Source organism: Hypanus sabinus, chromosome 12 (assembly GCF_030144855.1).
Source record: "Hypanus sabinus isolate sHypSab1 chromosome 12, sHypSab1.hap1, whole genome shotgun sequence".
NCBI lineage: Eukaryota > Metazoa > Chordata > Chondrichthyes > Myliobatiformes > Dasyatidae > Hypanus > Hypanus sabinus.
Window position 1 is genome coordinate 98,869,863 of NC_082717.1, and position 14,480 is coordinate 98,884,342.

Consider the following 14,480-nt stretch of genomic DNA (forward strand, 5'->3'; position numbering starts at 1 on the left):
ATGGGGTACTGATTATTGATGATCAGCCATGATCACGTTGAATGGTGGTGCAGGCTTGAAGGGCCAAATGGCCTACTCCTGCACCTATTGTCTATTGATAGGGGACTCGATACTTAGAGGTACAGACAGGTGGTTCTGTGCTCGTGACAGAGACTCCCGGATGGTTTGTTGCCTCCCAGGTGTCGGGGTCAGGGATGTCTCTGATTGCGTGCACAGCATTCTGAAATGGGAGGGTGAGCAGCCAGATGTCATGGTACACATTGGTACCAATGACGTAGGAAGAAAGAGTGAAGAAGTCCTGAAGAGTGAGTATAGAGAGCTTGGTAGGAAGTCAAAAAGCAGGACCTCGAGGGTGGTAATCTCAGGATTGCTCCCTGTGCCATGTGCCAGTGAGGGTAAGAATAGGATGCTCTGGAGGATGAACACGAGGCTGAGGAACTGGTGTAGGGGGGCAGGGTTTCAGATTTCAGGATCACTGGGACCTCTTCTGGGGCAGGTGGGACCTGTACAAGAGAGACGGGTTACACCTGAACTACAGGGGGACCAATATCCTTGCAGGGACGTTTGCTAGTGCTTTTGGGAGGGTTTAAACTAGATTTGCAGGGGGATGGGAACCAGAGTGACAGAGCAGATAGTGGAGCAGAGGTGCAAATAAATGATGTTAAAGTTTCATGCAAAGTCACAAATAGAAGGATTGTGTGTGGTGGTAATAATCTTCTGAGGTGTGTCCATTTCAATGCAAGGAGTATTGTGTGGAAGGCTGACGAGCTGAGGGCATGGATTGACACGTGGAATTATGACATTGTAGCCATTAGAGAAACTTGGCTACAGGAGGGGTAAGACTGGCAGCTTAACGTTCCAGGGTTCCAATGTTTCAGACATGATAGGCAGAGGGATGAAGGGTGGGGGGGAGGGGTGGCATTGCTACTCAGGGAAAATGTTACAGCAGTGCTCAGGCAGGACAGATTAAAGGGCTTGTCTACCGAGACCATATGGGTGGAGCTGAGAAGCAGGAAAGGTATGACCACATTAACAGGGTTGTATTATAGACCACCCAATAGTCAGCAAGAATTGGAGGAGCAAATCTGCAGAGAGATAGCAGACAACTGCAGGAAACATAAAGTTGTGATAGTATGAGATTTTAATTTTCCGCATATTGATTGTGACTCCCATACTGTTAAAGGTCTAGACGGGTTAGAGTTTGTAAAATGTGTTCAGGAAAGTTTCCTAAATCAATATATAGAGGTACTAACTAGAGAGGATGCAATATTAGATCTTCTATTAGAAAATGAGTTAGGACAGGTGACGGAAGTGTGTGTAGGCGTACACTTTGGTTCCAGTGTTTAGTTCCAACTTAATCATGGATAAAGATAGATCTGGTCCTCGGGCTGAGGTTCTAAACTTGAAAAAGGCCAAATTTGAAGAAATGAGAAAGGATTTAAAAAGTGTGGATTGGGCCTGGATGTTCTCTGGCAAGGATGTTGTTGGTAAGTGGGAGGCCTTCAAAGGAGAAATTTTGAGAGTGCAGAGTTTGTATGTTCCTGTCAGGATTAAAGGCAAAGTGAATAAGAATAAGGAACCTTGGTTCTCTAGGGATATTGGCACTCTGATAAAGAAGAGAGAGATGTATGACATGTATAGGAAACAGGGAGCAAATAAGGTACTTGAGGAGTATAAAAAGTGCAAAAAAAAAATACTTAAAAAGAAATCAGGAGGGCTAAAAGAAGACATGAGGTAGCTTTGGCAGTCAAGGTGAAGGAAAATCCAAAGAGCTTCTACAGGTATGTTAAGAGCAAAAGGATAGTAAGGGATAAAATTGGTCCTCTTGAAGATCAGAGTGGTCTGCTATGTATGGAACCAAAAGAAATGGGGGAGATCTTAAATGGGTTTTTTCCCGTCTGTATTTACTAAGGAAACTGGCATGGAGTCAATGGAAATGAGGCAAACAAATAGTGAGGTCATAGAACCTAAACAGATTGAGGAGGTGCTTGCTATCTTAAGGCAAATCAGAGGAGATAAATCCCGAGGACCTGACAGGGTATTCCCTCGGACCTTGAAGGAGACTAGTGTTGAAATTGCAGGGGCCCTGGCAGATATATTTAAAATGTCGGTATCTACGGGTGAGGTGCCGGAGGATTGGAGGATAGCTCATGTTGTTCCCTTGTTTAAAAAAGGCTCAAAAAGTAATCCAGGAAATAATAGGCCAGTATTTTGACATCTGTAGCAGGTAAATTATTGGAAGGAGTATTAAGAGATAGGATCTACAGGTATTTAGATAAACAGGGACTTATTAGGGAGAGTCAACATGGCTTTGTGCATGGTAGATCATGTTTAACAAATCTATTAGAGTTTTTCGAGGAGGTTACCAGGAAAGTGGATGAAGGGAAGGCAGTGGATGTTGTGTACGTGGACTTCAGTAAGGCCTTTGACAAGGTCCCACATGGGAGGTTAGTTAGGAAGATTCAGTTGCTAGGTATACATGGTGAGGTAGTAAATTGGATTAGACATTGGCTCAATGGGAGAAGTCAGAGAGTGGTAATGGAGGATTGCTTCTCTGAGTGGAGATCAGTGCTGGGTCCATTGTTATTTGTCATCTATATCAATGATCTGGATGATAATGTGGTAAATTGGATCAGCAAATTTGCTGATGACACAAAGATTGGAGGTGTAGTGGACAGTGAGGAAGGTTTTCAAAGCTTGCAGAGGGACTTGGACCAGCTGGAAAAATGGGCTGAAAAATAGCAGATGGAATTTAATACAGACAAGTGTAAGGTATTGCACTTTGGAAGGACAAACCAAGGTAGAACATATAAGGTAAATGGTAGGACGCTGAGGAGTGCAGTAGGACAGAGGGATCTAGGAATATAGATACAAAATTCCCTAAAAGTGGTGTCACAGGTCGATAGGATAGTAAAGAGAGCTTTTGGTACATTGGCCTTTATAAATCAAAGTATTGAGTATAAGGGTTGGAGTGTTATGGTGAGGTTGTATAAGGTATTAGTGAGGACGAATTTGGAGTATTGTGTACAGTTTTGGTCACTGAATTTCAGGAAAGATATTAATAAGGTTGAAAGAGTGAAGAGAAGGTTTACAAGGATGTTGCCGGGACTTGAGAAACTGAGTTACAGAGAAAGGTTGAATAGGTTAGGACTTTATTCCCTGGAGCATAGAAGAATGGGGGGAGACTTGATAGAGGTGTATAAAATTATGATGTGTATAGATAGAGTGAATGCAAGCAGGCTTTTTCCACTGAGGTTAGGGGAGAAAAAAACCAGAGGACATGGGTTAAGGGTGAAGTGAGAAAAGTTGAAAGGGAACAGTAGGGGTGGCTTCTTTACACAGAGAGTGATGGGAGTGTGGAATGAGCTGCCAGATGAAGTTGTAAATGCAGGCTCATTTTTAACATTTAAGAAAAACTTGGACAGGTACATGGATGAGAGTTGTATGGAGGGATATGGTCCAGGTGCAGGTCAGTGGGACTAGGCAGAAAAATGATTCAGTACAGCCAAGAAGGGCCAAAAGGCCTGTTTCTGTGCTGTAATGTTCTATGGTTCTTCTAATATTTGTATACCTGTGCACTTGAAATACAACCATGATACTGTCATTTCCTGTCTATTATCTATCTTATCCAAACTACTAATCAAACTGATACAAGTCACTTGGTTTCACATTATCAGAGATATTTCCATTTGTCTACCCACTTTCTTTGCCATAAAAAAACTCGATTTTTTTTCTCTTCCTCAGTTCCAATGAGTGGCCTTGGAAACTATCCACATCAGCTGCTGCTCTCTACAGTCCCTCAGCACTCTTCATGCACCCCATTCACTGTCACTTTATACTTACACTCCACACCTCATACCTATACCAAATCAGTTATTGTCTTACTGTATTTTCATATATCCTGCTACTACCTAGACTCTTGCCAAGACTCACTTTGTCACTTTATCACTTCCTGTCAATCACCTTGTGTTCAGATACACCTGCACCTAGTATCGCTTTATGTACATATAATTAGTCAATATATACAAGGTAATCTTACAGAGCTTATAAAAAGCATACACCCCTGTAGGAAGTTTACATGTTTTATTGTTTTACAACATTGAATCATAATGGATCTAATTTGGCTTTTTGACACTGATCAACAGAAAAATATTCTTTCCTGTCAAAGTGAAAACAGATCTTTACAACGTGATCTAAATTAATTACAATTATAAAGCGTGAAGTAATTGATTGCTTAAGTACTCGCCCTGCCCCCTTTGAAATGACACATTTTGAAATGACATCAAATCATCACTGGTGCAGCCTATTATGTGACTGGTGAGATCTGTTTTTGGAGACCTGTGTGTAATTAAGTTATTTCAATTGATTGTAGTAAAAATAGACCTGTAGCTGGAAGATCCAACTGCTGCTGAGTCAGTATCCTGGCAAAAACTACACAATGAAGACCAAAGAATACTCCAAGCATCTCTGCGAAAATGTTATTGAAAAACACAAGTCAGGAGATGGATACAAGAAATTTTACAAGTTACTGAATATCCCTTGGAGTATAGTTGTCAATCATCAAGAAATGGAAAGATATGGCACAGCTGTAAATCTGTCTAGAGTAGGCCAAACTCAAAATCTGAGTGACTGTGCGAGAAGGGACCAGTGACAGAGGCCACTGAGAGACCTATGACAGCTCTGGAGGTGTTAAAAGTTTCAGTGGCTAAGGTGGAAGAGACTGCACATACAACTGTGGCCAGGGGCTTCACCAGTCACAGCTTTATGGGAGAGCGGCAAAGAGAAAGCCACTGTTGAATAAACTTCACATGAAATCTCAGCTTCATCCCTCCCATGAAACATGGTGGTGGCTGCATCATGCTGTGAGGATGCTTCACTGCAGCACGACCTGGAAGGCTCGTGATAGTAGAGGGTAAACTGAATACAGCAAAATATAGGGAAAACCTGATGCAGTTTGCAAGAGATCTGCGTTTTGAGAGATGGTTTGTTTTCCAGCAAGACAATGACCCTGAGTACGAAGCCATACACAGGAAAGGCTTAAAAACAACAAAGTTAATGTTCTAGAGTGGCCAAGTCAGAGTCCAAACCTCAAGCCAATTGAAAATTTGTGGCTGGACTTGAAAAGGGTTGTTCACTCACGATCAGAATCAGGTTTATTATCACTGGCATGTGACATGAAATTTGTTAACTTAGCAGCAGCAGTTCAATGTGTTACGTACCCCGTAACAGGTTAAAGAACCAGCAGAAATGGAAAACACCTTAGAGTCTGGTATTGCAATTTACTAAAGCTCGTTTATTAGTAACTATGCAATACAGTAATATAAATTCAGATATATCAAACAGGTTAGCAAAGTAAATGTAAATGTAAGTGTGGAAATATATAAAAGCCAAGCTTCTTCAAGCTTAGGAGGTAAATGGATACAGTCTTACGATGATGGCTAAAGGGAATCAGTTAAGTTCGTAGTATTCAGTTGAGTAGTGTTGGAGAGAGAGAGAGAGAGAGATAGATTTGTATCCAAAGGTGTCTGTTGTGAGAAGGCAACTACGTCGCTATTCCAAAATAACAATAGCAGTATGTTTTATCTCCAAAGTTGTTCCACTCCACACACGAAATATCACTGTTACGTACCCCATAACTGGATCACTTACCAGCAAAGATAGAGAGGTCCGTTGAAGTCTGATGGTACTATTTTTAACAGTATTTATTGATAAAAATACACAAAAATAATATCAATGCAAACACACAGATAATATACATCATCAATACTAAATCTAAAAGCGCGGGTATAATAATAATCAATAAGGAATAGCTGTATCGTTGTCTAGGGGATAACGTATTGTCCGATGGAAATATAAAAGTCACTTTAGTTCATTCAAGCTGCAGCTTTTTGGTTGGAGAGAAAGACGGGTTAAAACTTGCCCATTCCTTTTATGATGTCAATCCTTCGAGAGTCGTTGGGAGTTGATTTCCCTGTTGTTAGCTAAAAACCATTCTTCTGTGGTAAAGGACCACCGATTCCGGGGCAAATGGAAATGGACGCACGTGGCCTTCCCACCGGCTTTCGCTATTACAGGATCGCTAGCGTTTCTTCTGGTGCGTCTGAGGGGCTGTTCCCACAGACCCTCTTTTATCCTGACTCACAGGGTCTCAGATGTCAATCAGGTTGGGATGATGCAATCCCTCCACCAACCAGCCCACTTTGCCTGAGGGCTTCCACGAAGCACAGTATTTTAATACACAATTCCGTCTCCAAGAGACAATGGCCGCAGGATACTCAAACAGAATCCACGTATGGATTATCACCAACAGTGGCTTATCACTGAGGTACCATCTTCAAGAGGTAAAACTACCAACCCAGGCCAGGATTATCACACACAGGTAGATTCCATAACGTTACCTCAAACACACAGCCGCTTATCCAGTTCTACGACATACGAAATAACTCCTACAGTGACTTGCCACAGGTGCGCCTTTCTTTAGTGAACTACCACACCCAAACAAGGGTAACACACAAGTGGTAATCACAAAGGTTTCCCCCTCACCAGAGAACCCAATCCTGTGGATTTAACTACATGACAGTCACACCTTCATATTCGAATGGAACTCAAACACAGGCTACAGAGGAGAGAGTACAAACAGTGACCTCTTTTTCACTAGATTTCTTCTGTTTCAAACCTTCCTCTCCCCTTTTCTCTTCCTTTAAAGTCACTGAATGTGACCACAAAAAGGAGACCATCTCCTCTGGTAAAGTTATCAACCCAGGCAAGGGTTGGACACACTGATAACTTCCCACCGGTCACACCTTTTCCCACTACGAGAGCCACTGATCGATTCTCTCGATTGATCCTCCAAAACCCACCTTTCTGTGGGCACAACAAAGCTCATCCAGAGTCCGAAACCACGAGTGTCTGTCTAACAACCAGCTGACCTTTATTTATCCAAGCATGCTGAACACCAAACAGCTATCAAATAATACCTCCCTCGGTCACCACGGCGACCCACGAGCTGCTCGTCATCTCTCTCTGTAAGAACTCACAAGCAGGCAGTGTCCTTGTATATTCAAAACAAGCTTTAGAGTTCGTATAAACACCATCTCAAGGCAGGCTTCGTCCCTCTCTCTCTGTAGCAGCTCAGTGTCCAAAAGCCAGTCTCATTCTCCGGACATTTTAGTGATAGTCCACAGAAAATATGAACCCTAGGGGTGCATAACAAATCAAATATATAATATAGATGAGAAAAAAATAATATAATAATAAATAAGTAAATCAATTACAGTATATGTATATTGAATAGATTAAAACCATGCAAGAAACAGAAATACTGTATATTAAAAAAAGAGGTAGTGTCCAAGGGTTCAATGTCCATTTAGGAATCGGATGGCAGAGGGGAAGAAGCTGTTCCTGAATCTCTGAGTGTGTGCCTTCAGGCTTCTGTACCTCCTACCTGATGGCAACACTGAGAAAAGGGCATGCCCTGGGTGCTGGAGGTCCTTAATAATGGACACTGCCTTTCTGAGACACTGCTCCCTGAAGATCTCCTGGGTACTTTGTAGGTTAAACCTAAGATGGAGCAACTTTCTGCAGCTTCTTTCAGTCTTGTGCAGTAGCCCTTCCATACCAGACAGTGATGCAGCCTGTCAGAATGTTCTCCACAGTACAACTATAGAAATTTTTGAGTGTATTTTTTGACGTGCCAAATCTCTTCAAACTCCTAATAAAGTATAGTTGCTGTCTTACCTTCTTTATAAGGTAATATGTTGGGACCAGGTTAGATCCTCCGACATCTTGACACCCAGGAACTTGAAACTGCCCACTCTCTCCACTTCTGATCCCTCTATGAGGATTGATTTGTGCTCCTTCTGTTACATGCCCACAGTTTGATCTCAGGACAGTGGGATGATGTAATTGTCTCATGACCGTGGGATGATGTTATGTCACGTGATGGCTTGTTCCAAACAGTATTTAAACAGAGCCCGCTACTGTGATGCAGTTTTAATTCTATTTTACTGTGCAAAAACATTGTTGCCGGCTGTTTTGCCACTTGCTGCAGGGTTTTTTTTTGTTTGTTGCACCTTTATTTTACCTTTACAGTCTAGTATCAGAGAGTGAAGACATTACCAGCACTATCCCAAACCCAAAGGATTGGGTAAAGTTAACAACGTTTGGTGTTTTGGAAGTGATCAACCTTTTTGAATCTTCGTTCGGGGAAATTGTGGCATGTACATTTGAGTTAAACCCCTGCAAGGTCAGGAAGGTTTGTGCAGTGACCACCCTCCAGCCAAAAGGTCTGTTACTTTAAGACACTTCATTTTTTCGTGGTTTCTTTGACAAGGCATCTCTCAGCTGTGATCAGCAGATTCATCATCTCTTCGAAGGAATTGTTGTTTTGGGAAAGTCTCTCCTTAATGACTGTATAAATCACGTGGACTTTTGAATTTACCACTTTGAGTCTGTGCTTGAAGGAGAACTCGATAAGAACTATTTCAAAGTTTGAGTGTTTGTTAGATATAGCCACATAACTGTTTACTTCCGGTTACTTCTGGTTAAGTTAGTTGTTTGTTTATTTTTCTAGGTTTTGAGCGGAGGTTAATAAATGTTGTATGTCTATAAATCCAGATGCAATTTTATATCTATTGCTGCTGGTTCATAACAATTCAACTTATCCTTCCTGAAGTCCAAAATCAGCTTTATTGTCTTACTGACGTTGAGTGCCAGGTTGTTGCTACGGCACCACTCCACTAGTTGGCATATCTCACTCCTGTACACCCTCTGGTCATCAGCTGAGATTCTACCAATAATGGCTGTATCGTCAGCAAATTTATAAATGGTACTTGAGCTATGCCTAGCCACACAGTCATGTGTATATAGAAAGTAGAGCAGTGGGCTAAGCACACACCCCTGAGGTGCACCAGTATTGATTGTCAGTGAGAAGGATATGTTATCACCAATCCTCACAGGTTGTGGTCTTCTGGTTAGGAAGTTGTGGATTCAATTGCAGAGGGAGGTACAAAGGCCCAACTGCCCAGGTTCTCCAAATCCCAATGCAATCTGACAGAGCTTGAACAGTTTTGTATGAAGAATGGGGAAACATTTCAATCTCCAGATGTGCAAAGCTGGTAGAGACCTATCCACACAGAGTCAAGGCTGTAATTGCTGACAAAGGTGCATCTACTAATTACTAACTTGAAGGGGATGAATACTTATGCAATCAATTACTCTAAGTTTACATTTGTAATTAATTTAGATCACTTTGTAGAGATCTATTTTCACTTTAACGTTAAAGTCTTTTTCTGTTGATTAGGGTAAAAAAAAGCCAAATTAAATCCACTGTGATTCAATGTTATTAAACGATAAAATATGTAATCTTCCAAAGGGGCGGGGGAATACTTTTTATAGGCACTGTATGTCCAGTATATATGGCCTCAAACAGTCAGTTGTACATTGCGTTTATAGGATTACTTTTATAGAGATATATTTGTGTGTGTGTGTGTGTGTGTGTGTGTGTGTGTGTGTATATTGCATTTTTCTGTTTATTCTTTTTTTATGCTACATTTGATCTGGAGTAGCAATCACTGCTTTCTCCTTTACACTTGTGTACTGAAGAAAGACGAAAAAGCAATCTTGAATTTGAAATGGAAGTTCAGAACAAAATGATAACAGTTTATGTGTACAAGAGGCAGTGTTTACAGTCATCAATGTATCAGAGAACCAGTGAGGGAGGAGTCCTGAGTAATTCTGAAATAAGGATTGTTCCAATGTTCTAGCAAGTGCCAGGAGTATTTTGTGCTCAGGCAGCTAAACCTATAATTTGAACACATGTACACCTTATGTGAATGGCATGCTGCCTCCTCCCCCTCCACTCCCCAACCCACTGACACACTCTAATCCTGCACTGGTCACTTTTCATCTTTTATTGTTGCTGTTTCACGTATTTATACAACTGTTTGTTTTATTATATGATGTCAGTTACATTATACTGTCTTACATAAATATGCATCTTGCACTTTATGTCAACTTGTCAATCTTCAGGCCATGCCAGTCAGGGACTAATGTGCTAATGTTATTTTGTAACTTTATATGCTAGATTGTAACTATAGTGTGTGACTATATGTACATTTTTTTTTGCACTTGGTACCAGAGGAATGATGTTTCGTTTGGCTATATACATGCATATGTTTGAATGACAATAAACTTGAACATGAATGAAGGAGAAATTACTCAAAGTGAGGACAATGCCTGCCAAGTGAATGAGGTGGTGGGCTGCTGGGGCTTCTGTTCAACAAAGAAGCAAATGGGCATCAGTGGATAAGGGCATAGTCAAAGGATTCAGTTTCCTCACAGATGGCTGTGGAGATCAAGTCATTGAATATATTTAAAGCAGAGGTTAATAGGTTCTTCATTAGTTAGGATGTCAAAGGTTACAGGAAGAATGCAGGGAGAATGGAGTTGAGAGGGATAGTAAGTCAGCCATGATGGAATGACAGAGCAGACTCAATGGGCCAAATTGCCTAATTCTGCTCCTAACTCTTATGTTTTATGGTGTTATACCACATTCATTTTCATCCATTACATGGCACATTTGGTTGACGGGTACATAGTCAACCTTCCACACACCAAAAAAAATGTCAATAATGAGTGTACTTACATGGAAGCTAACAAAGGGATCTCATTACTGGCAGCAGGAGTAGTCACAGCTTCTCGTTTTACATGCAAGTTCCCGCCACTGCGTTTTCCCAGTAGATCGATGATATCATTGTTGTACACCTCCACAACAGACACTTCAACAGAGTAGGTTTCAGATGGCCTCTCTGACATCAGACTGCAAAGATAACAAATATAATAAAGCCCTGAAGGTAAAAATGCATTAAAACACTGTACAATTCATTAATTACTCACCAATCACTGTTACTTTTCTGGCATGAATCTACATTCCACCCTTTTAAGGAATGTAATTTTTCTTGCATCAGCACATTGGAGGGGGAGATAGTTATATTTATTTGCCACCCACAGCTGCCAGTGTGAAGTCTTCTTGAAACACAGCAGTTGTGGTGAAGTGCACCAGCACTCTGTGTGATAAGTGCCAACATGTCAGTGCCTTACCTTCTTAGAATTTTGCATACATTTGGCATGTCATCTGAAGCTTTGACAAGTTTCTTTAGATGCACAGTGGAGAGTATCCTGAATGATTGGTTCATGGCCTGGTATGGAAACACCAATGCCCAAGAACCAAAAAACTTACAAAAATTGGCAGATACAGCCAAATCCATCACAGGAAAAGCCCTCTCCACCACTGAACACATTTGCAATGAGCACTATCACAAAAAAGCAGCATTCATCATCAAGGACTTCCACCGTTGAGGCCATGCTCTCTTCTTGCTGCGGCTAGCAGGAAGGAGGTACAGGAGCCTTAGGCCCCACACCACTACTTTCAAGAACAGTTAATACTTTTCAAGCATCAGGCTCCTGAGCCTGTGTGGATAACTTCACTTACCTCAACTCTGAACTGATTCACAACTTATGGACTCAATTTCAAAGACTACAACTCATATTCTTAGAATTATTTGTCTGGTCATCTGCATGCCTAACTCACACCTCCCCAAACAGATCCTTCAATCCCACTCAAAGGAAGGCAGTAAGCCCCTGGTGGGCAAAGGAAACACTTCAAGGATAACATCAAGATCAGCCTGGAGAAATTCAACATCACATCTAAAAACTGGGAAGACGTTGCACTCAGCAGATATGCCTGGAGGAAATCTTTTCAAGAAGGAGATGCAATACATGAGAGTGACCTCCGCTGTGCTGAAGAGGACCCAACCACTAACCACATCCACCATATTGCACCAGAATATGTGGATTCCAGATCGGCCTCTACAGCCATCTGAGGACTTAACAATAGGTAGTCCCTTAGGAGAACATCTTACTTGACTCAAGTGACCACTTACTATTATTTATTTACTTATTTATTTTTATTTGCACTGTTGGACTTATTTTGTATATTGGCTGTTTGTCAGTCTTTCTGTGTAGTTTTTTAATGATTCTTTTATATTTCTGTTTTACTGTGAATACCTGCAAGAAATTGAATTACAATATGGAGACACTTATGAACTTTGATGATAAATTTACTTTGAACTTTGAAACATTCAAATCAAGTTGGCATATTACTTGGAAGGAAACTGTTACGTTTTGTAACTAGAGAAATTAATCAAAAGAAAAACATAGAAGCCAGGATGCGTGTGTGCTTGGTTTCTTTAGTGGGTTGCACAAATATGAGGGGTGATTGATATGTTCGTGGCCTAAGGTAGAAGGAGTCAATTTTAGAGAACCTAGCACATTTCTTTTTTAATATAGTCCCCTCCTACATTTACATACTTAGTCCAACGGTCATGGAGCATACGGATCTTGGACCTCCAGGAAGTGCCCACAGCAGGGTGATTGATAAGATTGTGGCCTAAGGTAGAAGGAGATGAGTTATATAGGTCTCTTTACATGCATATGCAGTTCAACTCTTTGAGTGATTATGCAGGAAGTTTGAAGTTAATAACTCATTCGTTAATAGTGCATCGGGGTGATTGATAAGTTTGTGGCCCAAGGTAGAAGGAGATGAGTTATTGACTTCAAACTTCCTGCATAATCACTCAAGAGTTCACCTGCATGTGCATGTAAGGAGAGCTGTATTAACTCATCTCCTTCTATCTTAGGCCATCTGTGGACACTTTCTGGAGGTCCAAGATCCGTATGCTCCACGACCGCTGGACGAAGTGTGTAAATGTAGGAGTGGACTATGTTGGAAAATAAATGTGCTAGGTTTTCTAAAATTGACTCCTTCTACTGTAGGCCACGAACATATCAATCACCCCTTGTATGACGTAGTGGGGTGATGATGCATAACCCATAATGAATTATGTAAATAACAAGGAATACTTAATAAAACAACGTATTTACAATATTACTCAAATATTAAATAAACTGCACTCCTTCCCCCTTATCTATAAACCCCAACTCAATATAAAATCCCAGTCAGGCCTAAAGAGTTAATCACAATAGAGGATTTCTTAACTCTTGTGGTATAATGTCTTTACCTGCTTGGCAGGTGAGATTAGTGCCTGTGAAAAATCCCAGGTTTTGGGCCTCCTCCGTAGTTGCTGCAGGAGTTGATTCTGCAACTGCAGGAAGTGCTTCTGACAGCTTTGGTAACCTTCCTTCTCTAACAATCAAATCTGATCTCAACTGATTGAAATGTCACCTCTAGATGACATCAGACTCAATCTCCACAGTGTAGGAGAGTGGTCCAGTTCTGTCCTTAATCTTTCCAAGTACTCACTATTGATCATCTCTGTAGTCCTTCACCAGGACTGCTTGTCCAGGAGTGAAACATCAAACTTCCTTGTTTGAAGAGCTCTTAATTTGTCTCAGCTGTTAGTCCTGCATACTCCTTCTGAGACTGGATTTGAGGAGATACGAGTATAAGTGCAAGGGATGACCCAGGAACAGCATAGCTGTGCTGCAGTTTGATATGTAAGGAAGAAATTGGCAAGCTTCTGATTCAGTGTTACTGTAGTGTGTTCCAGTGTCTTTGCTTGCAGTCTGTTCTTTAGACTGTGGATATGCTTTTCCAACAAGCCATTTGGAGTTGGGTAGCATGGTGCATATGTAATACTGTATGTCTTATTCCATTCTTTTTCAGTAATGTCTGTAACTGTTTCACATCAAACTCTGATCTATTGTCAATGAGTAAATATTCTGGAACACCAGTCCTTGAGAAGAGGCTTCTCACACCTCAACAGCCTGTGAGGCTGTACTAGAAGTTATTGGGAACACTTCTGGCCACTTTCTAGTTGCATCTACTACCACCAAGAAACTTGTACCCATGAATGGTCCTGCAAAATCCACATGATTCCTCTGCTACTGCAATGCAAGTCATTCCCAGGGATAGAAAGCTCTGCTCTCCTAACAGTGCATGGCAAGCTGCTCACCCATTGATCTATCCCAGGCAACCAAAGTTTCGAGGTAAAGCTTTCATTTTGACCTCGCCTAGATGACTGGCATGCAGCTCCTTTAACATATTAGCTCTCGGTTTGGATGGTACAACTCTCAAACCCCACATAAAACAACCACTGATAAGGGTAAGTTCATCCTAGTGCTGGTAAAAATGGGGGAGCTGGAATTTCTGCTGTATATTTTAGCCACTTTGAGTGGCTATATAGTTCTGAGACCGTATGGAGTCTTTTCTAGTTTCCCTTTGGATCATTTCTGCAGTAATAGTGATACTTTTGATTTACATTAGGGTGTCCTCTTTTGTAAAAATTTTAGGTATTGTAGCGGTGTGCTACACGCAGCGCTAAAATAACGACACGGAGTTGGTAAACTGCAGTTAAAGAAAGATTTTATTCGAGCTTCAAAGCCTTGCTTTAAAGCCTCCCTGATCCCGCCCTCCCTGGGCGCGGATGCTGTAGGGGCACGTACTCACAATCCCCTGCAGG

General features: G+C 41.3%; 1 protein-coding gene across 1 annotated transcript in view; it reads right to left on the minus strand.

Moving 5' to 3' along the window:
• Positions 1–14,480, minus strand: part of kif25 (kinesin family member 25) — a 152,684-nt gene that overhangs the window by 78,711 nt on the left and 59,493 nt on the right. The window contains exon 4 of the mRNA XM_059985268.1: positions 10,646–10,819. Within this exon, the coding sequence (XP_059841251.1) occupies positions 10,646–10,819 (174 nt within the window). The remainder of the gene's footprint in view (positions 1–10,645; positions 10,820–14,480) is intronic.